General features: G+C 39.1%; 1 protein-coding gene across 5 annotated transcripts in view; it reads right to left on the bottom strand.

Moving 5' to 3' along the window:
- Positions 1-22,875, bottom strand: part of GRIK1 (glutamate ionotropic receptor kainate type subunit 1) — a 372,065-nt gene that overhangs the window by 37,978 nt on the left and 311,212 nt on the right. For 3 of the 5 annotated variants that reach the window (XM_019839466.3, XM_023238826.2, XM_023238827.2), the window contains exons 8-13: positions 20,233-20,340; positions 17,481-17,525; positions 12,145-12,258; positions 10,192-10,395; positions 9,311-9,534; positions 3,506-3,624 (exon numbers count right to left, since the gene is read on the bottom strand). In XM_019839466.3, coding sequence (XP_019695025.2) covers positions 3,506-3,624; positions 9,311-9,534; positions 10,192-10,395; positions 12,145-12,258; positions 17,481-17,525; positions 20,233-20,340 — 814 coding nt within the window. The remainder of the gene's footprint in view (positions 1-3,505; positions 3,625-9,310; positions 9,535-10,191; positions 10,396-12,144; positions 12,259-17,480; positions 17,526-20,232; positions 20,341-22,875) is intronic. The other 2 variants (XM_023238825.2, XM_023238828.2) reach the window with 1 other exon arrangement.

The raw sequence follows: 22,875 nt of genomic DNA, 5'->3' as shown, positions 1-22,875 counted from the left end.
TTCATTGTTTTATGCTACTTTTAAAGTCGAAATTATTTTTTTTCTAATGTATATTCTTAATTGACTGAGGAGAATGTATTCACTGAAAAACAAACTTTTGTTTTTTTAAAGTGCTCTTTTATTAATTATACATCAATGACTGGCTGTTTCTTAAGTGGAAAGGGGCTCTTTCTGGTAAAAAAAAAAAGCCATTTTTATATGTCATCCAATGATTATTATTGTGAAAGATAACATGGAGAGGCACTTAACATGTTTTCTAAGAGACCCTTTCTCTCTAAAAGAAAGGGTCTATGGGCCAAGTGTCCTTACACAAAGGTTAGACATTTGTGAAAACTCTCTAGCTCAAAACTGTTGGTCAACCTGAGCTATGAAGGTCAATGAATCCAGTAGTAGAATTAAAAGGGGCAGAAGGGGATATCCAGGGCTCATTCCAATTGTACTGATTCATGGGTGGATTTTGGCTACTCTGCTTGCCTGAAATTCACCACGGGTTCCGTACTTGGCATTTCCTCCATGAACTTCGGGGCATGATAAGTTTATATGACTTGTTAAAAAGTGGAAGAAAAACACCCTAAATGTAAAAATCCAAAACGTGAAGTAGAACAGGGGAAATCTCTGGTTTCAAAGATTCTTTCGCTATTCTGATTGGGTGTTTTGAAGTTTTGTAGTCAATGGCTTAAGATGAAAAGGGGAATTGGAGTTTACCAATCTACAGATAAATGAGTTTATGCTCAAATTTAATCTATAAACAGACACACATATTGCTCATGAAATCAAAGCCAGCTCGGGGCTCATGATAAGCAGATCAAGGTTGGCAGAGTTTCCGGGCTTTGAATTAACAGATATATTTTCCTAAGGCTCTTAGGAAATCTAGGAGCTTTATTCTCTTTTAATGAGGTAAATAGTTTCATTGCAATTTGTATTTCCTTCTTTTGTTTGTTTGAATTTGGGTGTGTAATATTACACAGATTTATAATAGTTTCCATTAAATTGCCTCCAAGGATTTAGTGGGATAGTTTGTTGCTGTTGTTTTAATCTTGTGGTTTAATGGGATTTATATGCCTGTGGGTGTCTGCGTGTGTTTAATGCCCAAGGTTGTTTCATATCTTTGTACTTAATTGATCTAGCAGCCTTTTGGCAGTGTGATATTATTTAGATCTTTAGTTGCTTATCATTAAAATACCATTTATTTCATAAAATAGCCATGGGAAAGAAGTAATACAGTTAATATAGATATATTTTCTTAGCTTATAGTTATAGATTTTCTCCTATAAATTTATCCTTATGTTATTTTGTAGCATTCGTGAAAATATAAGGTAGTAATTTGTTATTTGTGTAATTATGTATTATGTGGCAGCAAAACTGGATAAACCCATTGATAACCAACCTCTGACAGGTAACAAAAAATACAAATTCGCATCTAGCATATTTAAAATAAATGTACTTTTGAATGAAGTTGTGGAAATTGAAAAAAATGATTAGTAGAAACCTACTCAGATTGCATTTTAAACCCGTGGCATATGATATAAATCAGATTTCTGGATATGTCATTGTGTTTTTTATTTTCACATAGTTTTGTGACTTTCATGACCCTCAATGTTAACTGAAATACTTAGAAATGGCTTTCCTCAAATGGAGATGATCTGTCCAAGTTCAGAAGTAGAGAGAATGAAGTTATGAAAGCAATAAAAGTTGAGTGAAACATCCTTAGAAAATTTTGGGATGAGAGACAATACTTGCTGAAGTCCCTTTAGTGCCTTTTACGGCAGACATGACAGCCAATCCTGATCCAGACTTTGCTCACGCTCTGTAGAAAAGAGAAAGTCTGATCATCACATTAAAAAAGAAATTAAACAAATGGTTTCCAATTGAGTACAGTGACAAGCTTCTGCTAACAAGAGAGAGCACAACAGTTGATACAGAAGGTTGCTACCTGGCCCAATGCCACATGCTAAAGACAGATGCACTAGGAGTCATCAGTACCACAAATTTGTATACGATGATATTTCAACTGACAAATATTTTTAAACTTCTTGAAAAACAAGCAGAGTCTGGTTGGGGCTGACTGTCATGTACCCAAGGTAGTGGTAACGATCAGACACTGCATCCCATGGTTTGCTGTGGATGATGGTAAACTCCAAACAGAATATGAAAGAGATTTGGGGAGATGGGTGCACTCATATGACACAAGGCAGTCATGATCATATATACCTGCATGACTTGCTGCGTGCTTTTTGAAACCCATGTCTATATTTTTCTATTCTAATGGTATAGAAAGGCAAGCTATAGTGTCTGGGGGAGGGGTCGGTCTCCTTATTTTTTGAAAGTAATTCCTTACAAGATAAATGTCCTAAAAATTAAATGCATTGGTAAAGCAGTATATAGCTTCTAATGGGTTTTCCTGCAGAACTTAAAAGTTCTGTGCGATGCTCTAAACTTACCCAACTGATTCGTAGTAAATTAGATGCTATGTCTATACGTATTTAACGATGCCCACATAAACTATGCTGAACTGCCAGATGAGAGAATTTACTCACTTTCCTCAAATATTTGGCATTTCCACACTATAGACCCTTGTTCTCTCTCTCTCTCATTTGTAGACACAGAATGTAAACATTTCCAGGGGTATTATAACAACTCCCTTATGAGAAGCCTTAGGTTCACCCCCAAGTAACAAACATGTTTAATATATATTCTTGCTGAATTTTCTTTGCCAATTTATTTAGCAGCTTATTGTCAAATGAGCAGATTATTCTAAAACTACAGCATCTGTGACTTATGATTTTCTTAAATTAATGCATTTAATCTTGGGAAGTCTTTTCTAGACCATACGCCTAGAATCAAAGCTGAGGAAAATCCACGAAAGCGTTGGATTTCTTCCAAAGTTTAAAAAAACTCCCTCCTCCTTCCCCACCAAAATCAAAATCCCCACATCATAGAAACTATAGAAAATATATTACAACTCTGTGGATTGAATTTCATTTCCTCAACCTTGAGAGTTTACTGTTGCTGTGCTTTCTGATCAAGGAAGACTGAAAAGTTACAAGCTAAGATGGATCCCAGTAGGGTTGCCAGAGTGGTAACAATTTAGTTAGTGTCAGCTATTGGAAAAATGTCAGCCAACTTAATTTTCAAAGGATTCAAATTCCACTCCTTTCGAACCCTTGGCTTGCACAGTTATGGCTGAAAAGGAAAGATCTGATACCTCCACCTGTGCAAATTTGTAAACCATTTCTAAGGTACTTTAACCTTTACTTCCTTCTAGGAACATTTGTATTCACTGCTTGGTAGAAGTCTTATTTTAGAAATATAGCAAGAGGTTCCATTTAGTTCACATTTTTATCTTTGCTATTTTTAGAACTGGCTGGGAAGGTCAGGTTCTATTTTTTTTGATTCCTGAGATGGTTTTTCAGCCTACCCTCTCGCTTTAGGGTGGAGTTTACCAGCAACAAAGCCTGTCAGCAGACTCTGGGATGCCTGTGACAAAGATGGGCAACCGATGTACCTTGCTGCATGAGAGCGCCAACTCCAAACCAGAAACTATTTAGTAAAGTAAAATTGTTTTCCACCACATCTGAGTCAGGGTTGCATGGGTGGGGGTTATACCACTCGTAGGGTGTAAACCTGCATAGTTAACAGAAACAGTCTGTAAACATCAGATAAATGCACGTGGCACCAGCAAAACTTGCTGAACAATACAGAAAACCCAACAATCAATGGTGAAAGTAATCAAACCCAAACAGTAAAGGCAATATTCATCAACTTACAGCTTTGGTGGGCAAGGTTCAAAGGAGACTTGAGACATTATATTTACCAAACTTCTTATTTCTAGGCCAAGTGCTTTGGTTGGCTGGAATTGTACGTCTCCGACCTACATTTACTGAATTCTTCTAAGTTTTCATTCATTTCCATTTTACTGAACAACTAGTTGGGCTGTAAAGAAAGGTTCACTCATCCCAAGTGTTTACCCCAGCAAGCAGCAATGACTGCTACATACACTGGTTTCATACCAAGTGTCAAGATACTATGTTGCTAGAGGCTGGGGGATACAAAGTGAAGGGGTGCCTTGCCTGCTGAGGGGCATCTGTGGACAGATGCTTAAAAGAAGTATGTGGTTTAATGATTTCATAACGCATCAAAAGACCTGCAATCGTGAAAAAATTAGTGAACAAAAAGAAGGTGTGGATTTGGGGTATATTCGATTTTGTTCAGTTCATATATGGAAAGGCAAATCATAATCTTTCAATGAAGAGACAAAGTTTAAACTTAGAAGTATCCTGGACCAGGGGATAGGGATAGGGTTCATGAGTGTTAACTCTATAGCTTGTCTCCCTGGAGAGCTTTACATTCAAATTTCCCTTTTGATTTGTTTTTATTTTGTTGATAGAATGACGGATTGTAGTCACTTGATCAGCAGTCCTAGCAGGTTAGGAAGTCGATCTTCAACAAGTCACTTAACCTCTCTGGCCTCAGTTTCCTTATTTGTAAACAAGATGGAATCCAGATAATCTCTGGGATTTGTGAAAATAAAAATCTGAGGAAGAGATTTTTGGTTCTTTCTCTGTTTTCGAAAAATCTGTCTGGCCTTTGTAGCCCAAGGAGTTGCCTGCTCTGTGGTTATTTTGTAGGGCTATCTTGCCAAGGGGCACTTATTTTTCCAAAGAGACATTAGCAGATGCTCGGCAAAGTGATCTGGAAATGATTTAAAATGCAGGAGTCCTTAGGCTGGAAGCTTTGCCATTTGCCATTGGGTCTTTTGAATGCAAGCAGGAGCATTAGAGTAATGTTAAAACCCCATAAAACCGATGAGAACATACGGAATGCTCTCCAGCCATAAGGTTTCAGCAGTAAACAATAGCAGGTTGCTGACACAATGGGGAGAACTGGGATTAAGGTGAATACATTATCTAGAGCGAAAGCAGGGCACACTATGAATCATGCACAAGGAACTGGGCAGACCCTCTGAATGCAAAACCACTCCCTAAAACCCTGGACACCTTCTGGAAAGTGTACAGGGTCTCCTCATCAGAATTAGGGGTACCAGGATAACAGCCTTATAGTTTACGCCACAATAATGGTATCCAACTCATTACTGAACCTTCTCCACAGCTGCAGGGTTCACAGCGCAGGTTCCTGTGAAGCTTGTGAATATAGCTGCAATTGATAATGCCATGCCAATACATTTTAATTACTGTTTCAACAATATAATTAAGTTTTGAATTTATACACTCTTCTAACCATAGTAGTTTACTGAGCTGAAGAAATGAATACCGATATTAATGAACCCACTAATTGAAACAGTATGCACAGTAAAGATGCTGTTACTTCAACAATATCATTGTCACTTGTACAATAATTTTAAAATACTAATTGCAATAAATTAGGAGGCTCATGCACTCAAAAGGAGGAGTTTTCTAAACAGACCATAAAACCTGGCAACCACTAACCCCCTGATAGTCAGGTATTGCTTCCTCATGTATGCTCTGATCAATGACCTCACCACTTCCTCTTTGAAATTCTGCTTTTAACTTGTGTCAGTGTTTCATACTTTGCAGTTCTAAGTGAACAATTAGTCTAATTTTCTATGGAAAAAAAGAAAACTGCCTAAGCAGCAGTATGACTCTGCCTGGTCTGCAGAGATATTTGAGGTTCTTTCTCTCTAGGACTCAGAGTGATTTGGGGTTGGACTGAGGACTATTAGCTATCAGTAGGATCCTGGGCTATAAGACACTGGTTTTTCATAATGCAATAGACCCACCTGTTGCCTGGATGTAGATATTTCAGTTTGAAATGCCCAGTGCCTGCTTAAAGGTAGCCAACGTGACAGCAATGTCAGCATCAGGAAGGCTGGGGGAAAATTAATATAGGACCCGCACAATGATGTTCTGAAGTTGCTATTCCCAATTGATACTGATCTTTAGTAAAATAACAGAGAAAGGTACAAATGTGCTTAGAATCTGTGTCAAAATTTGCATATAAAGGAGTAGCATTATGTTGAAATATAAAGGTTCATCTTGGGTTTATGTTTATATATGCCAACCTTTTACTTGAATGGAAGATATAAAACAATCTTCAGACTGAAGATCTCTAATTAAGGGATTCTTTTTATGGCTGAGAATGAATATTGGACCTCATGAAGAAAGGGAGATATGTTCATCTTTTAAAGGGGAGAGCTCTATTTGAGTTTGTGATATAACCACTGGGTTTGTATTACAACCTTTGAGTTACAGTCAGTTTGTTTTTTGCCAAAGCCAACTTAGAAAATGTTCAGGTTTAAGAAGGCAAACATAAATCATAAAATGTAAGCAGACATTATGTCTGGATATTTGGTTTATTTAAATTGTGTATTCATGATGGACATAATTCTTTGGGGTTGAATATTTTGCAAAAAGCAATTAAAGAATGTTAACCACAAAACAAAAACACTGAGATGCACATTTATAGAATCATAAACTAAACAAGTCATAGTAACTTAAATTTTTATGGTTTTCCTTAGTTTGTCTAACTTTATGAATTCAATTCAATTTAGCAAATGATTTTTAAGCATCTATCTAGTGAGAACATTAGTCCAAAAGCGGTGATGGGCTTTATTTTTTCCCCTTTAAAAGGACATAAAAGGATACACTTCAAAACACAAATTCAAAAGCCTCTCTAGAGCTAAAGATGATTATGAGATTAACTTTTTTACTTCTACTTCACTATTTTGAATGCAAACCACTAAGGTGATAACAGAAAGCTGTTTCACATCTTAGCTTCTTGGTGCAGAGTGACCAAGTTCATGGTCTCTAGCTATGATGGTGGGAAGTAAAAGTGAAGTGGCACGTATATTGAATAAGGATTTTGTCTTTGAGAATCACCTCCAAAATATATTTAGTGGCTTTATGAAGTAGAAGTAGAAATGGATTCAAGGGTGTAGAGATGAATATAGTTGAGAGGATGATCCCCATGGCAGTGCACCTGTGTACCTCAGGGAGTTACTTCCCACGTTCCACCACCATGCTGTTTGCAAGTGTGCATTGGATGCATACAATTCCACTTTTCCAAAACCCAGAGTGAGAGGAGAGGTAGCAAGCAGGGGGCAACAAGGAGAATAAGCTAAATGAAGAGCTGGTTTATAAATGGTGCTGTCGGTGAGTAGGAACACTGAGTGGATAGTATTGATTGCGGGTGTGTTCTTAATAGAAATAGAATGAAGTCAGAAAATATAGGGCTCTGGGTCACTAACAGCTGATAGAGAAACAACCAAAGTAAGGAGGGGAAAATGACCAAATGTTACATTATTCGGACATGTTCTGATGGCAAAAATAAGGCAAGTGAAAGGCACAGTTGGGGTCAAGTGTAAGGGTACATTCAGCCCATATGCTTATAAGAACTTCTGGATGCTGCTGACATGTTTTGTTTCCCACTGGCCATGATCAAATCAGTATGCTAAATATTTGGTCATCAACATTGTCTTGCCTCTTCTACTCATCAACATCACTGCCTAGACAGAACCACAGACTGGGGGATATGGAAACCCACTTCCCTCTGCTGTTTGGTTTGCTCCACTGTCTCCAATATCACCCAACAGATGCGGGCCCCAGAGCAGAGGAATGGAACAACGAGCCAATGTAAAATGTCTTATCCATTGTTACAATGTACATCAAGTAGTCATGTTTGAAATAGCCATTCTAGGGCTGTATTAATTTCACTTAGTAGACAGTAATGAGAAATGCACCCCCAAAGCTCAGTAACTTGTCTCTGAAAATTTGATACCCAAAGCAACATCTTCTTTAATTATTTAAAACATTGTCTCTGAATCTTGGTGCTGTTGACATTTAGGGGTAATTCTTTATTGTGGGGAGCTATGTGCCTACTGTAGGACGTTCAGTGGCATCTATGAACTGTACCCACTTTATACCAGTACTGTTTTGCACTCTTGGTTGTGATAACCAAAAAAATGTTTTTAGAACGTGGCCAAATGTTAGCTGAAAGACAAAGTCTCTCCTAGTTGAGAACCATTGATTTAGAGCACTAAAGTACCAGAGGATAGTATCACTATACTACTTTTAACATATTATTTTTTTGTGGTACGACATATGGAAGAGAGCTTTGATCATTACTTAAACGTAGTTAATAGCTGGGCAAAATCTGGAAGCTGATCTGGGGTCTGGTAATGATAAGATATGGGGTATGGAGAAAACATTTATTTCCTGTTGAATATATAAATACCCACATGTGAGAGCACACATTCATTCAGTTTGACCATATGTGCCTCATGGATCTCTAAGACTTTTCTATCCTGGGTTGTTTTCCCAAGCATTCCTTATAATTATGCCAGGGAAAGAGTTCCTTGGCATTCATCAAAACCAGAGAGTGGACAATGACAGAGAGCTAGCCTGAAGAAATGTTTCTCATCGAAATTCCTGGCGGGAAAACAAAAATTGATCAGGGAAGAAAGTTCACTGAGTTTTGTTGAAAGATTAAAAAGATTGAAAATGAGTGGGGGACATACAAAAGCAATTATTTTTTTACACGGTCCATCTAGGGATATCAAATGTTTAAGCCAACAGAAAGAGAAAATAGCTGTGTTTCTTTCAAATTCACCATCAAAGGTATTTAGAAAATATCATCTACTAAAAGGTATAAAAATCCTTTGAAGAATGGTGGAAAGTGGAATGGTTAAATATAGAGTTATCTCAGGAAAAAAACCTAAACTGAATCATCAATGGTAGCATAAATATTTCATGCCTCTAGACTCTACATGCTAGTAATTTTTCTTTTCATAGTTATTTCTAGAATTCTCTTTAACTCTTTATAGTTTTAAAAAATAAATTTTATAAAATCTTCAAAGTATTTTTCTTTGTTCCTGAGGATTCATAACCTTGTTTCATCCCAGTATTTCTCATTTGCTACAACAATTACTAGATAACTTTCTCCTGTTTTGCTTAACCGAATATTCCAGGGGTCAAGTGTCTGGACAGCATTTTACTCTTCCTGTTGAAATGTTTTAGATTTATTAGGTGAGCTGTTGCTTTTGTTATAATATAATTCAGGGAAAATGGGTAAATGAACATTTTGTGTTGCTTGAAATACTGAGAAAGTTAAATTCATATAAAAAATATCTTCTTGTCTTTTAAAAGTAACTTTATAAAAAATTAGAAGATACTCATTTACAGCATGGCCTTTGTGAGGGCAAACTTGACAGAATGGAGCAGTAGGCAAAACTAAAAACACTTTAATGTTCTTAACCTATATTTACCTCTAGAACATACATGTCAGTCTGAGGCACACCTAGATCTCTGGTAAATTCAGTAGTTCTCGAACTCACCTTGCAATCACAAAGAGTACACAACTGACTCCCAAGCAGGCTAAGAGCACATACATCCAAATGTCAGGAGACAGGGGGTTGAGGAAGGAGAACACTCCTGGATTGGTACCATTGGGCTTCCGGTAGAGAATGCTGATACCCAGGGTCATGAAGGGCTTGGAGAAGTCAATGACTTTCTCCCGAACGTAGGTAATGGTTAGAGGAGCCACTGCCAGATCAGCCTTCTGCAAAAGCAAGTTTGAAACCATTGTCTTATTTGTATCACTTCCCAGCAAATGTCTGGATGTTTCTGGGTACTCCTGATCTATACTTCTTAAGTTCAAATGTTTTTCATGCAAGAAGCTTCTGTAATGATTGGCTTTAGTATAAAAGCAGTTGATTTACACAGTTAGGTTTGTGAAATGGTAGTTACTAGCAAAGAGAAGCCAGAAGGTATAAAATGCACACACACACACAGACAGACATACACACATTCTGGAAGTAAATGGAAGAAAAATCTGCAGGGGTATGTCTTTAAAAAGGGCATGTAAATAAAGCAAGAAAGGAGCCACTTGGTCATAAAATCAGTTGACAAGATGAGACTTTGAGCCGCAAACTGTAGAATTCTTTATCAAATTTAAGAATCACTCAGGTTTACTCTTCCGTATGATGGATGGATCCATACATTTTTGTCCCCAATTTGTGTCCTTACTTGCCCTTCTACGTAAGCAAACTCTATTTCTACATTGTTTCCTTCTACTTTTTAAACCATTTTTAGGATTCAAATAAGTATAACATTTCTTCCGATGCTGACTTAGAATCATTTTCTTTTTCTTTGACTTCTAGCTATGCATTTTGTCAGACACTTAAAACTCAACTACAAGACATGCATTTTTGCTTACATGATCTATAAGTTCTTTGACCATTCCATTCCACTCTCCTTTGTCATTCTGGGCTCCATATTTGCCATCAGGGACGAGTTTGACATCATAAATGAAGCCCAAGATGTTTGACAATTCTTTCAACAGATCCAGGCAATACCCTTCAAATCTGTCATTTCCATACAAAGGCTTATCAGATTTCCTGTACATCACATAGGGTTCTTCCTATATGAAACAAACCAAATATGAAAGCCCTGTTATAATGGAAGGCAGAATTTACTTACACAAGCTCCATCCGCAGTCAGAAGATATAAAATATTTGAAAATGATGATTAGGATATCAGAGTAAGGAAGTTAGTCACTCGCCATGCTGCCTTCCCTAAACTCATCTTCCCCATACCCTCTTACCTCTCTCTCCTCAGTGTGTGAATGAGAATGTTTTCCTCCACTGTTGAGGGCAGGGCTGTGAGTGAAACATGTGATAGAGACACAGTCACATTTGGACCTGAGGTCCAGCAGTGAGGGGACTGGAAGACCAGATGTCTGCCTGTCTGGTCTTCATCTGTACTCACACCCGGACTTCCTTTGCATGACTGACCCTCCCTCCTGGCTTTTACATAAGAGCTTTACCTACTAACAAAAAGGAAATCTAAATCAGCAAATATAACCTCTTGCTTTTCAGACATCCTATCTACTAGTCTCATTTCCTCATCTCTCAGTTAAATTTCATCTCAGTTTCAATATTCACTTTTATCGACATATTTTGGTTCGTTTCCTTCCGGGTGTCTTGTTCAAAGACGATTTCTAAGTCTTCTTATATTATCAGTTCCATTTTCTTATTTGAACTCACCTCAAATCTTATATCTGGTAATTCTTTGCTTATACACTTACATAATAAATCCCTTATTCTACGAATAATGGACATTTCCTCACTATCACATATCTTTAACCTTATTCTCATTTGACTAAATGAAAATTTATTTTATTTTATAACATTATAATAATTACATTACCGATAGGCCCTTTTACTCCTCATTACACATTTTTTACTTCAGACATTTAAGACCCATTTAGGCTTATCCTCAAACAAACTGATAGAAATAGAAATCTACATTTCCATGTGATAGTTCCTGAGAAAGGAGTCACAGAAAAGCAAAACTGTTTTTATCATGGATGAACAATTCTCAGAAGTTAACAGGTTTAGAAATAAATTTGTCCAACACTATGGACTGAATCAAATAAAGCAAGAATGTCTGAAAGTGAAGATTTTAGAGGTGGAAACTCCTGTCCTTTATTCCTTGGGTTAGGGTTGGAAAAGAAGAAAAATGGACAACCTGTGGATGTACAATGACTGGATAGGAGTATGATCAGGATTCTAATAGGAAGCAGGAAGTATCCTTACCTGGGCTTTTGAAAAACCCCTTAGTAAATGGGTTATTTATGGAAGAGTGAGCAGGTCAAAGAAGCCAATAGGAATGCAGGTGAGAGGAAGGGTAGGGTATTGACATTCCAAGACCAACATAATCAGGAAGCTGGTAGCACTTAGGGCTCAGGCAGGCAGGAAAAAAGAGTACTCCTGGAGTCCAGGACAGCAGAAGTCTAGAAGCAGGGTCATTGACAGAATAAGAGCTGTGGTTGTGAAGGACAGAAGTTCTGAGAAAACCATTGGATGTTCTTACTTCTCTTTTCCCTACTTCCTTGGTCTCTTGTCTCCTTGGTTGAAAACAACCACCAGCCAGAGAGCAAGGGAGACTAATTGGATTGGGCTAGAGAGTGGAGTGAGGCTGAGTTGAGAATGGATCCAAGGTGGGAGATATTCAGAACATTGTTGGAAGCTTCTAATTCAATGCAATTGTAGGTATATACAAATATAAATTTTTAGTGTCCTAATTAAAAATAGACATTTGCAGAAAAAAATGTTTAAAGTCTAGGGTAGGAGTCCAGATAAGACACCCTGACTTCCAGTCAACTTACCAAAATGGTGGTGACTATGAGTGTTCGGTTGGCCAGTGAATCGGTGATATTGTTGGACCTGTCTTTGTTGCCATCGGTCATGTTAAGGCCACTGTTGGAGTTCCAAATCCCAATCTACACAGAACACAATACATCAGAGGCTGCTGGCTTGTCAGTGACCCCATTTACATCAAAGAGAGGCCCCTTCTAAACCAGGAATGGACACAAAAGCTTAGAGTCTGGGGAGAAGACACCAGGGCATCACACTGAAGCTACTAACTGTGGGAAAATGAAACAATGAAGGAATGAGTGTGTACACAGAACAGGGAACATCAGTGCCATTTGGGATAGAGTGGGGAGAGGTCTTTTCATTTGTGAATTTATTAAACTCATTGTTCTTTGTTAATTTAAAATTCTTAGACGAGTATCAGATTTTTATTCCAATATGTATTTGTTGAACACCTATTTTATGCCATGTATTGTTGTGGGCATTGAAGGACATAGCAATGAACAAAACAGACAAGAATTTCTTCCCTCGTGGAGCTTACATTCTAGTGATACAAACCTTCCATTGCCAAAGTGGTACCATCAGTGCCTTTAAAATTTATAAGGAATGGGATGAAAGGAGCAAAGTGGATGATAGAGAGATGGGGTATATAAAAGGGAAAAAATAAATGGAAGAAAAAAGTGTGGATGAACAGTAGACTAAGTTCTGAGCCTGGCTTCATTCAGGAGCCAGTGCTGGTTGAGGGTGCCTGTCATGGACTATACTAGGACTGCTCATACCTCTGCTGTAGGCTCATCCTCTGTTATTCTTCTGTTGTTATGTCTGTGCACTTGACTGTGAACTCCTTCAGTGAGGGTATTCATTCTTATTGATCATTGTTCTTCCTATCACAGAACCACCCATGGCGATTACTAGTCAGTGAAACCCATTGCTCTTTTAAAAAATAATGACCCACAATTTTCTCCAGTGGCCAAGTCACTCCTGCATTAGTAGGCCCTGGAGAAGTACATTGATTTGTTTAACTTCTGGAGAAAACCAGGAGAAAAGCCTCAGGGAACTGAACTATTTATCTGAAGCCTTCTGTAGGCATTTATTGCCCGCCTGGTGAGACAGACGTAATGCAGGTGTGTTTCAGAGCTGGGCAATCTAGCTGCTGTGTGACCTTGGACAGGCTGATAACCTTTCTGAGCTTTGGTTCTCTAACTGTAAAGTACGTCATCTGGATATTGACACAATCAAATAAGAAGATGCACATGAAAATCTTGATCGTTTTAAGAGCTACACGAACATTAGTAACAAAGGACATTGAAAGGACTGCCCCAGTAATTTCTTCAAGCTTGCTCGGTTGTGAAAGAATTTGGATGGTGAGTGAAATATTTATTTATTTAATTTAGAGGCAGGTAAAGTATATCCATGAAAGAGAGGGGCAGTTGTGGAACACTAACATTTGGAAAGACTCTGGGATTGGCTGGGTGGTCCTATGCTTGATCCCTAAATATATTCTCCCAGTGGGAGGACATTGCCTACCTGGGCAGAATATGAATTTTACAGACAGATTTTTGTCCATATCCTAGCTTTGCAATGTGCCAGCAGTGTGACCTTGGGTAAGTTCATTAACCCTGCTGTGCCTCAATGCCTCACCAGCAAAATGGAGATATAAGGGCTTTTCTGATAGTTAAATAAAATATCACCAGTGGGAATGTTAGGCCTCTTCTTTCCTTTTCTATTTCTTTACTTTGATTTATTGCCTAAATACAGCAGCTGGAAATTCATTTAGCTTGACAAATACTCTTTTTAGAAACGTAAGTTTTTGAGGAAGTTTCAAGGACTATCCCACATTCACACACCAGTGTGAGCTATTTCAATGTCACTGTTTTCTTTCTATACTTAGTAAGAGTTAGTTGACTGGTGAAATAAGGAGACAGGTCTAGGTAAGTGAGAGTGTGGGGTAGTGTTTGCATTTGGAAGTATTTTAAGCCTATCTGTAATGAAGTTCCTAGAAGTAGGATTGGGATGTAGGACAGCACCTTTAATAACCATTCAGTCTTTCCACCATCAAGGCCAATGCCTGGCATAGAATGCATACAATGCATACAACCTCTGTAAGTCATGGAATCTTCAGATTTCTTTGGTTGGCTCTAAAGCCAGGAAAGGGAGACAACTTTTTCCTTACCCTTTTTGCAACTTGTATTCATTCTCCCACTCTTTTGGGGGGAAAGACCCTTGTTTCTAGGAAACATAACTCATGCTAAATATACCTGGAGTCTGTTGGTTTTTATCCAAAGCTATGTTTTCGGTTGTGACCAATTGACTTCTAACTCAATGAAGGCAGTGTGTAAATTGGGCTCTGGCTATATACTTCTAATTAAAACTTGACTTAGGCACTGGGGAGAATGAAACCTAACTTTTAATTAAGTATTGGAAAGTGGAGACAATAACTGTTTGTAGCCAATATGTTAAGTAATGGGATGTGTCCTCTTTAATTTCTATTAACATCAAGTGTGTGTTTACAGGAACTATACTAATATTTGAAATTGGCAGCATTGAACAGCCTTATAATATCATTCTCTTTTAACCTATGAACTTGAAACTCTAGACAAATGCACACCACAGCTTAACGTCCAGCTCTGACTTCTTTTACCAGCCCTACCATAAGTGAGGAGGTCAGGTATCATTGCTACAGCATTTCCGATCAGCTGAATCCCAGAGTCCCATTCAATGTGAACTTTCTTCTACAAAATGAGAAATGGGAGAATATATTTTTCTACTGTCTGTGTAACAGAAGTTCTTTCAAATCTAGACTAAAAGAATATCAAATTATGGTCAAGGTCAGGTTATTCCTGGGAGGTAGACAGTATAGCTTGAATGACTACAGCCTTCTGTTTTCAAATTGTTTCATCAGCAAAACAGAAGTGTGTGTGTGTGTGTGTGTGTGTGTGTGTGTGTGTGTGTGTGTGTTTTAAACCTAAATAGTCAACTGGCTTTATCTGTTAATTAAGTGGACAGATCAGCAAATGAATGTCTCTTTCTGAGGAAGCAAGATCTCATGAGTCATGCGTATTGGAGGGAGGGATACAGTTAACCAGATGCCTAGACATTTTGCATTTCAGTCTTGTTCTCTGACCTTGGAGGAGTGCCTCTAGGAAGCAGAACCTCAATTTTCAAACTGTAGAGCAAAAGCCGACAGCAGTAATTTAGCAGTGAGAAGCAGCAGAGGGTTGGATCAATTATTTGTGGGGAGGAACACTCAAGAGCTAAATTGTCTGGTCCTGCCTTCTCTCACTTTGTAAACGGGCATGCGGGAGCAGCCATTTATTATCTCGGACAACCAGGGGAAGCTTCTAAGAATGAGTATCCAGATGACATTAAGCAGACCTTCTTTGAAAAAACGACACAACAAGGGCACCTGGGTGGCTCAGTTGGTTAAGTGACCGACTTCGGCTCAGGTCATGAGCTCGCGGTTTGTGTGTTTGAGCCCCACATCGGGCTCTGTGCTGGCAGCTCAGAGTCTGGAGCCTGCCTCAGGTTCTGTGTCTCCCTCTCTCTGCAAGTTCCCCACTTGTGCTCTGTCTCTCAAAAATAAACATTAAAAAAAAAACACTTAAAAAAAACCACTATACAACAAAAAAGTGTTCGGAGAGTGACAAGCATCCATTTTCCAAATACAGAGAGTGATTCACGTAAAGTCAAAATCCAACAGTGAGGAGTGAAATATCAAGTACTTAGGAAAGAAAATAAAAGACTTGTCTGTTTCTTATATCATGAGACTCATGAACACACATTTTTGTGACAGACTTTGTAAAGGTTGCTACATCCTCTCTTAGAAAAAAATCCAGGCTGACAATTCTATACTCAATAGGGTCAGTGTGCAAAGAGTTTTTGGAATTTGAATGTGAGTCTTATTGGGACGGGACAGTAGGTCTTACAGACTAGTGCTCAGGCTACTGTAAATCATTGATGAGCAGTCATAACACACAACAGCACACCACAGCATCTGCAACTTACAATGTGAGCAGTGATAGGTCAACAGGAAGGAAGAGACACCAAGGCATGGAGGTGCATCCCCAGGAAATGTGTTGGGGGGTGATTGTGGCAGTTTAGTGACAAATGAAGGACATTCCCCTCCCCTGCAGGGAATTTCAGAGCTTGGATTCCATTCCCGAGGATATTTGGTTTGAATTAATTCAACACTGCATAAAGTGCCTGGAGTCTCAAGCTGGATTAGTGGAATAAGCTTCTTTCTGGGCACCAGTTAGGTTCATCTGTTTATTAGCAGGGAGGAAACGAGATTGCCTTCTCTATGGCTTTGGTCGCCTGATTCACTGAAGATTAAAACAAGGTTATTAAACCTACGTTTTTTTTTAAACTTAAAAGGACATTTTTGAACTCGTCTATGGAATACAACCAGGAGAAAGACTAACTTTTGGACCACAGGGAGAAACTGTTTACACTTTCCATGACTTAACTGATAATTTGAAAGATAAAAGGGAACCTGACAAAACCAGCAAGTTGAACAACCTGAAGTAATTTCAGTTGCATCCGTCAATCGCTAGAGTTTAGCAATTAGACTGAGAGAGAGAGAATGGAAGACAGTGTCTGCCTATCTCTGGGACATTTTCCTGATCCAAATGTTTTTAATGTCTCACATTTGCTTATATAATAAATCTGTGCACATTCATTGACAATATGATCCTGTACAATAAACTATGAAATAGGAGGTGTTAGAATTTACAAGATAATCTCATTTCCCTTCCAACATCGCTAATGTTTTTGTCCTCTGAAAACCGTGGTTCTGAAATAAATTGCCAGGCAATATGCACTGACAAAGATCCTATGCAAAACAAAGATAGTTCATAAGAAAAGGGAATTTCTGAAAATGGCTTATATTTTGTGATGGTGACATTGAAGGACATGTCTTAGCCTGCTGAGCCTTAGCCTATCTGATGAGTCCGATGGATCAAATCTATTGTTGTTTTCATGCCCCTTTGGGAAAATATTTTGTGATTTGAGAAGGAATATAAATGGGCCAGTGTATACCTTTGTGGCAATAACCTGCTTTAAGTCCTAAACGGGGCTGATCCTGCCTGGGAGAAACGACAAATAATCTAAGGGGAAATATTTAATCCATCATTATTTAATCCATCTCAAGCCTGCTTTCAATTCATGGGTCACGTTGTTGAGAGACAACATATTTAATCAGCCCGTTCTCCTTTTATATATAGACAGACTATCGCCTCTAAACTGCATTTAGAGATCTACTGGTCTGGCAAAACTGGAAAGGTGAGGTTTTCCTCTGACACTCCCCACTCCCTCCCTCCAGATTTCCTGCCATTTTTGTCCGAGTACAAACCTTCTTCCACACTTTATATAAGTGTTTAGACACTTCGCCAGCAGCCTTGGTTTTCAGAGGGAAAAATAAAAATAGCACTTATTAAAATGGAGCATGGAACCCAGATGGTAGCACGGTGTGCGAATGCTCGGAGCGTCCCATTCCCCACCCACCGTTTGGAATCTTGCACGTTAATTCAACATAAAGCCTGAACACAGGTACAGTCAAGAGACGAACTAAGTACTTGGGTCCCACAGAAGTTACTTCCTTTTGGTAATGCAGCCTACTGTTCACTTTACCTGTCACACACCCCCAAAATGACTGAAAGTTCTTGTGAATATGCACAGCTCTGTGGAGTGAAAGTGTCTTCCTCATTCTTTAAGAAAGCCTGTTCAAGAAAGCCTTTAGGCAGAATCAGTCCACACACACACACACATGCACGCGCGCGCGCACACACACACACACACACACACACACACACACGCTATTCCTAAGCAAGAAGAAAGCACTCTAAGCTTGATGACATGTTCTTTGATTATGGGCCTCCAGGCAGCAGAAACTTGAGTGGAAGTGAAAAAGTGAGCTTTTTCTAACAATTTTCTCTGTGGACCCTGCGAGAGGCCGACATGAAAAGATTGGGCATCTCCTCCCGTGGCTCCTGAGAGAGATGGGCTGGCTTCCCCATTGCCTTAAGGCCCAGTCAGCCTTCTCAGGAATGGAGCCCAAGTCACCTGAAGAAAGAAAAGTTATTGCAAACAATGAAGAGATAAGAAACAAATGGAGAAAACACTTTCATCTAATTTGATTTTGCCTTTGATGGAAAAACACCAGTGGAGTGTGCATAATATTGCAGTGTATAAATAGCTATGAAGGCGTAAGGATGGCTCCATCTCGTTCATCACACGTCAGAGCCAGAACGATGTTTCCTGAACAGCTTTTCTTTACCTCTCAGTTCTATGCATTAACAGAAGGAGCGGGGAGAGAGGCATGCACAGAGGAGCAGCCATTAGATGCGTTCAGTCCCTAAAAGTATTGTCTTTCCTTTTGTTCCCACAGTCCACGATGGAGGTGTGATGGCTCTGTCAGAGCAGGTTTAACAAACAGACCAGCAAATCTGAGTGAAGAGACCCCAGAGAGAGAGAGAGAGAGAGAGAGAGAGAGAGAGAGATGGGGAGGGGGGAGGGACTGAGAGAGAAAGAGAGAAACAGAGAGCCAGAGATCCAGAGAGAGAGAGAGTCAGAGAGAGGTAAAGACAGGAAGAGAGAGGGCATTTTTGAAATGGGAACCTGTGTAGATAATGTGTACCCTCAAAGCTGCAAAGTAATTATTTCCCTCAAACATTTCCACACCAGTGGTCACCATCTATTACATTCAGCCTGATTAATCTTTGTTTGTTTTAATTAAGCTATTTGGGGACGGGGCATAGTCAGGACCTTAAAAAAATATGTGTCATTTCACAAAAGCAACAGAACAGAAATGGAAATCTCATCTCATTTTAAAAATCATCCCAAACATTTCAATTAAGTTAGTAACTGATGATTCCCAAAGCCAGTCTTTTATAGGAGACATATCTTGTGCACTACAGTAAAAAAAATGTTGGATCACAGAGTTTTGATTTCCAGATGATTGTTTTGGGGATTTCAAAACATTTTTTTGTCTAGCATCCCAAAGGGCAAAATCTTCACAATATAAATATTATTTAATTCTAGCACATAATTGTGGATAATAAAATTGGTATAATAAAATACACTGAGTCGAATTCTATTTTTTAATTATTATTTAACGAAATAGTTCATATTTGCATTACTTGAAATTAGCAAATATGGAGCTTGAAACCTTGAGAGATTAAGAATTACAACTAAAGTAATCCGAAAATCAAGGGGCACCTGCCTGGCTCAGTTGGAGGAGTGTGCAACTCTTGATCTTGGTATTGTGAGTTTGAGCCCCACATTGGGTATACAGATTACTTAAAAATAAAAACGATATTTAAAAATAAGATCAAATAATTCTAAGATCAGAACCCAGCATTAAAATGCATTTTGGGGGGGGGGGCGCCTGGGTGGCGCAGTCGGTTAAGCGTCCGACTTCAGCCAGGTCACGATCTCACGGTCCGTGAGTTCGAGCCCCGCGTCGGGCTCTGGGCTGATGGCTCAGAGCCTGGAGCCTGTTTCCGATTCTGTGTCTCCCTCTCTCTCTGCCCCTCCCCCGTTCATGCTCTGTCTCTCTCTGTCCCAAAAATAAATAAACGTTGAAAAAAAAAATTAAAAAAAAATGCATTTTGGGGGGCATATTTCCTCCTAAAATTAAGAATCCAGTAAGCCCTTTTTATCCTACTTTAGTCTGTCCCTCTGTCAACCAGTCTCAAAAAGGAGTGCAATTCAAATTCATTTCTGAGTAAAACTTGGATGCCATTCCATAGATGAATCGTTGACAAACTCCTTATTTTCCAAGTCTAAACTCAATTTCCTGAAACCTTTCAGAAGTAGGGCTAATGACACCCCACCCACAGGACCATAGGTATTAATACTGTAATCATGCCTGCTGCATAAACGAAGAAGTATATGAATGTTAGCATTGCTATTAATAACATACAATTTCAGAATCTAGCATGTCGACATCTATCAGCAGAGCAGGGAGAGAGAGAGTTCCAGAAAACTGGACATACATGAACATGTTAAGAGAATCATTTTATCATTCCCTACTTGTATGTGCAATTAAAATGCTTGAACAGTTTTCTTTATTTTATTCTTAAATTTATTATTGAGAAGGTTACCTTTTCAGTTCCTTCCTCTTTGAGACTAATAATATCCAGATCAAAATCCTTCCTCAAGCCATCGGTTTTATTGAAGGTGATACGCCCGGTCAGGCCATCCCACCGAGCCTATGGACAAAAGGAACGTGGCATTACTATTTCACACTTATCATAATCCTAACACCATCAAAACTGTAATACCTCAAATTCATCACAGTATCCAATTATTTGGTTTCATCGTGGTGTTAGAAAGCATTGCGTTGCTTCAGTGGCTCAATGGCAGAACACTTCCCTGTTTTATTAGCACTCATTTATTTTGGCAGTTCGAACACCTAACATCAGTCAAATCTGTGATAGTGACAATCTAAATGGGCAGTGTGGAAGGAATGGCTGTAAAATAGTCTGCACACGGAGTAAACAAAGTCTGGGCAGCCGTAATATTGTCTTTCAAGGTCAAACCAAATCCCTTTTAAGGTACTGGTATATGGGGAAGTATCCCCACCCCCACTAATTTTCTCTGTGAAAAGGATATAATCCAGTGATGTGTATCCAGATTTTTAGGGTGTTTGAGATTTAGGCCTTCCACTGTCATTTGGCCATGACATTAGTTTCCTGTAGCTGCTGTAGCAAATTATCACAAACCGGGTGGCTTAAAACAACAGAAATTTGTTCTCTCATAGTTCTGGAGGCCAGGAGCAGACATCCAAAGTCAGTAACTCTGAGCAAAATCAAAGCGTTCAACAGGGCCATGCTCCCTCAAGGACACTCATGGGAGACTCTGCTCCTTGACTGTTCGTGTTTCTGGTGGCTGCCAGCAACCTTTGCCCTGTGGCTGTATTTCTCCAATCTCTGCCTCTGTGGTCACATTGCCTTCCTTTCTTGTGTGCAATCTCTCTCTACTTCTCTCTCTACTCTTTCTCTTGTAAGGGTACTTCTGATGGCATTTAAGGCCCATGTAGATAAACCAGGATACTCGCCCCATCTCAAAAATCCCTAACTTAATCGTATATGCAAAGTCCTTTTTTTTTTTTTTTTTTTTTTTTGCCAGAAAAGACAACATTTACACATTCTATGGATTAGGACATGGGTACCTTGAAAGGAGAGCCATTATTCAGCCTGCCACGTGTATCCACATCATTTTAGGAACTAGAAATCACAGCAGCCTGCTTTCATAGAACTCGCCCTGGACATCTTTGGTGGTTTTTTCATTAAACAGAAAATAGTGGCCCTAGCTTCAGCCTCAATCTTTAGATGATATTTGGCGATCTTGCCTAATTTGAGTTGACTTATAAATGAGGATACGAGGAAACTCAGTCCTTTGTATCTCCCTAGCTGGTTCTGCTTTCTCCTGACTTTACCAAATTCACTGGACATTTGTGAAATGTGCAGAAAATCCTGAAAGTTACTGTGTTCACACCATGTGTACCTGTTGACTGTATTTACCCGTGTGGCCAATGCAGTGGGAAGAGTATGAGTTTATCACAGAGCTGGGTTTGAATCTCTGAAGTGTGACTTCACTTAACCTGAATCTGGGTTGTCTCAGATTTCAGCGTCTGGTTCGTGCAGGGTTTCTGTGAGATTTAAATGGCACTTCACACAATCTTAACTCACTGAGAGCACTGAAAAGTTAAACAATGATTCTTTTTTACAACTATGTCTCATTTTCCTTCTCACATTCCCCACAAGCTCTGAAGTTTGGCCTTTATTGCCTCACATGTCAGGACTCACATCTGTAGTCTTTTCTGGGATCTTCTGTTTTTCACTTTCCAAATCAACGGTAGGTTCATTACCCCAAGATACAACTTTCATTCTCATGCAATTTCCCCCAGCACATAAAACACATAACCATGTACTTCTTGCCACCTACAAATTAGTCTAAACCTTGACTTTATAAGATGTTCAGTTATCTGGTTAAACATTACCTCTGGATATGTCCATGAGGGTGTTTCCATTTACTGAATAAAGCAAATGCCCTCCCTACTGCGAGTGGGCATTATCTAATCCATTGGGGGCCTGAATAGAACAAAGAGGCAGAGAAAGGGAAAATGTGCTCTCTTTGTTTGACTGAGCTGAGACGTTGGTCTTCTGCCCTCAGGCAAGGATTTAACACTATGGGCACTGCTGGTTCTCATCTTCTCTGTGCCAGAACCTATCTGGGAATATAGCACTTACCAGTTTATGGTTTAGTAGGAACAAGAACATGAATGTATGAAAGTGCGGCACCATGAGTAGTGAGGATAAAGGTTTGCACGCAGTATTTGAAGAAAGGAGTATGGAGCAGAAGTACTTGTCCCAAATGCCTGGAAAGAAAGACTCAGAAAAGGGCTCTGGCAGGAAAGAATGCCTAAGCTCTCAAAGGATGAGAAGCTGGCCAGGCAAAGATTCACAGTCTGAGTAAAAAGCATATACAGGGTAAATCCTGTCTGCCATGGATCCATAACGCAAGGTAAGGAATGATAAGAAATGGGTCTAAGAAGGCAGGAAGACACTTGATCATAAAGGTGTTATGAATCATATTAGGTTGCTTGGACTTTGTAGACACATGGGAATCATCAGAGTGGATTTTTTTTAAACTTTTTCTTTTCATTGTTTATTTTTGAGAGAGAGAGAGAGAGAGAGAACGAGAAGGGGAGGGGCAGAGAGAGAGGGAGACAGAATCTGAAG

This window comes from Felis catus, chromosome C2 (assembly GCF_018350175.1).
Source record: "Felis catus isolate Fca126 chromosome C2, F.catus_Fca126_mat1.0, whole genome shotgun sequence".
Lineage (NCBI taxonomy): Eukaryota > Metazoa > Chordata > Mammalia > Carnivora > Felidae > Felis > Felis catus.
The sequence above is the reverse complement of the archived record's forward strand: the minus strand, read 5'-3'. Positions and strand labels throughout refer to the sequence as shown.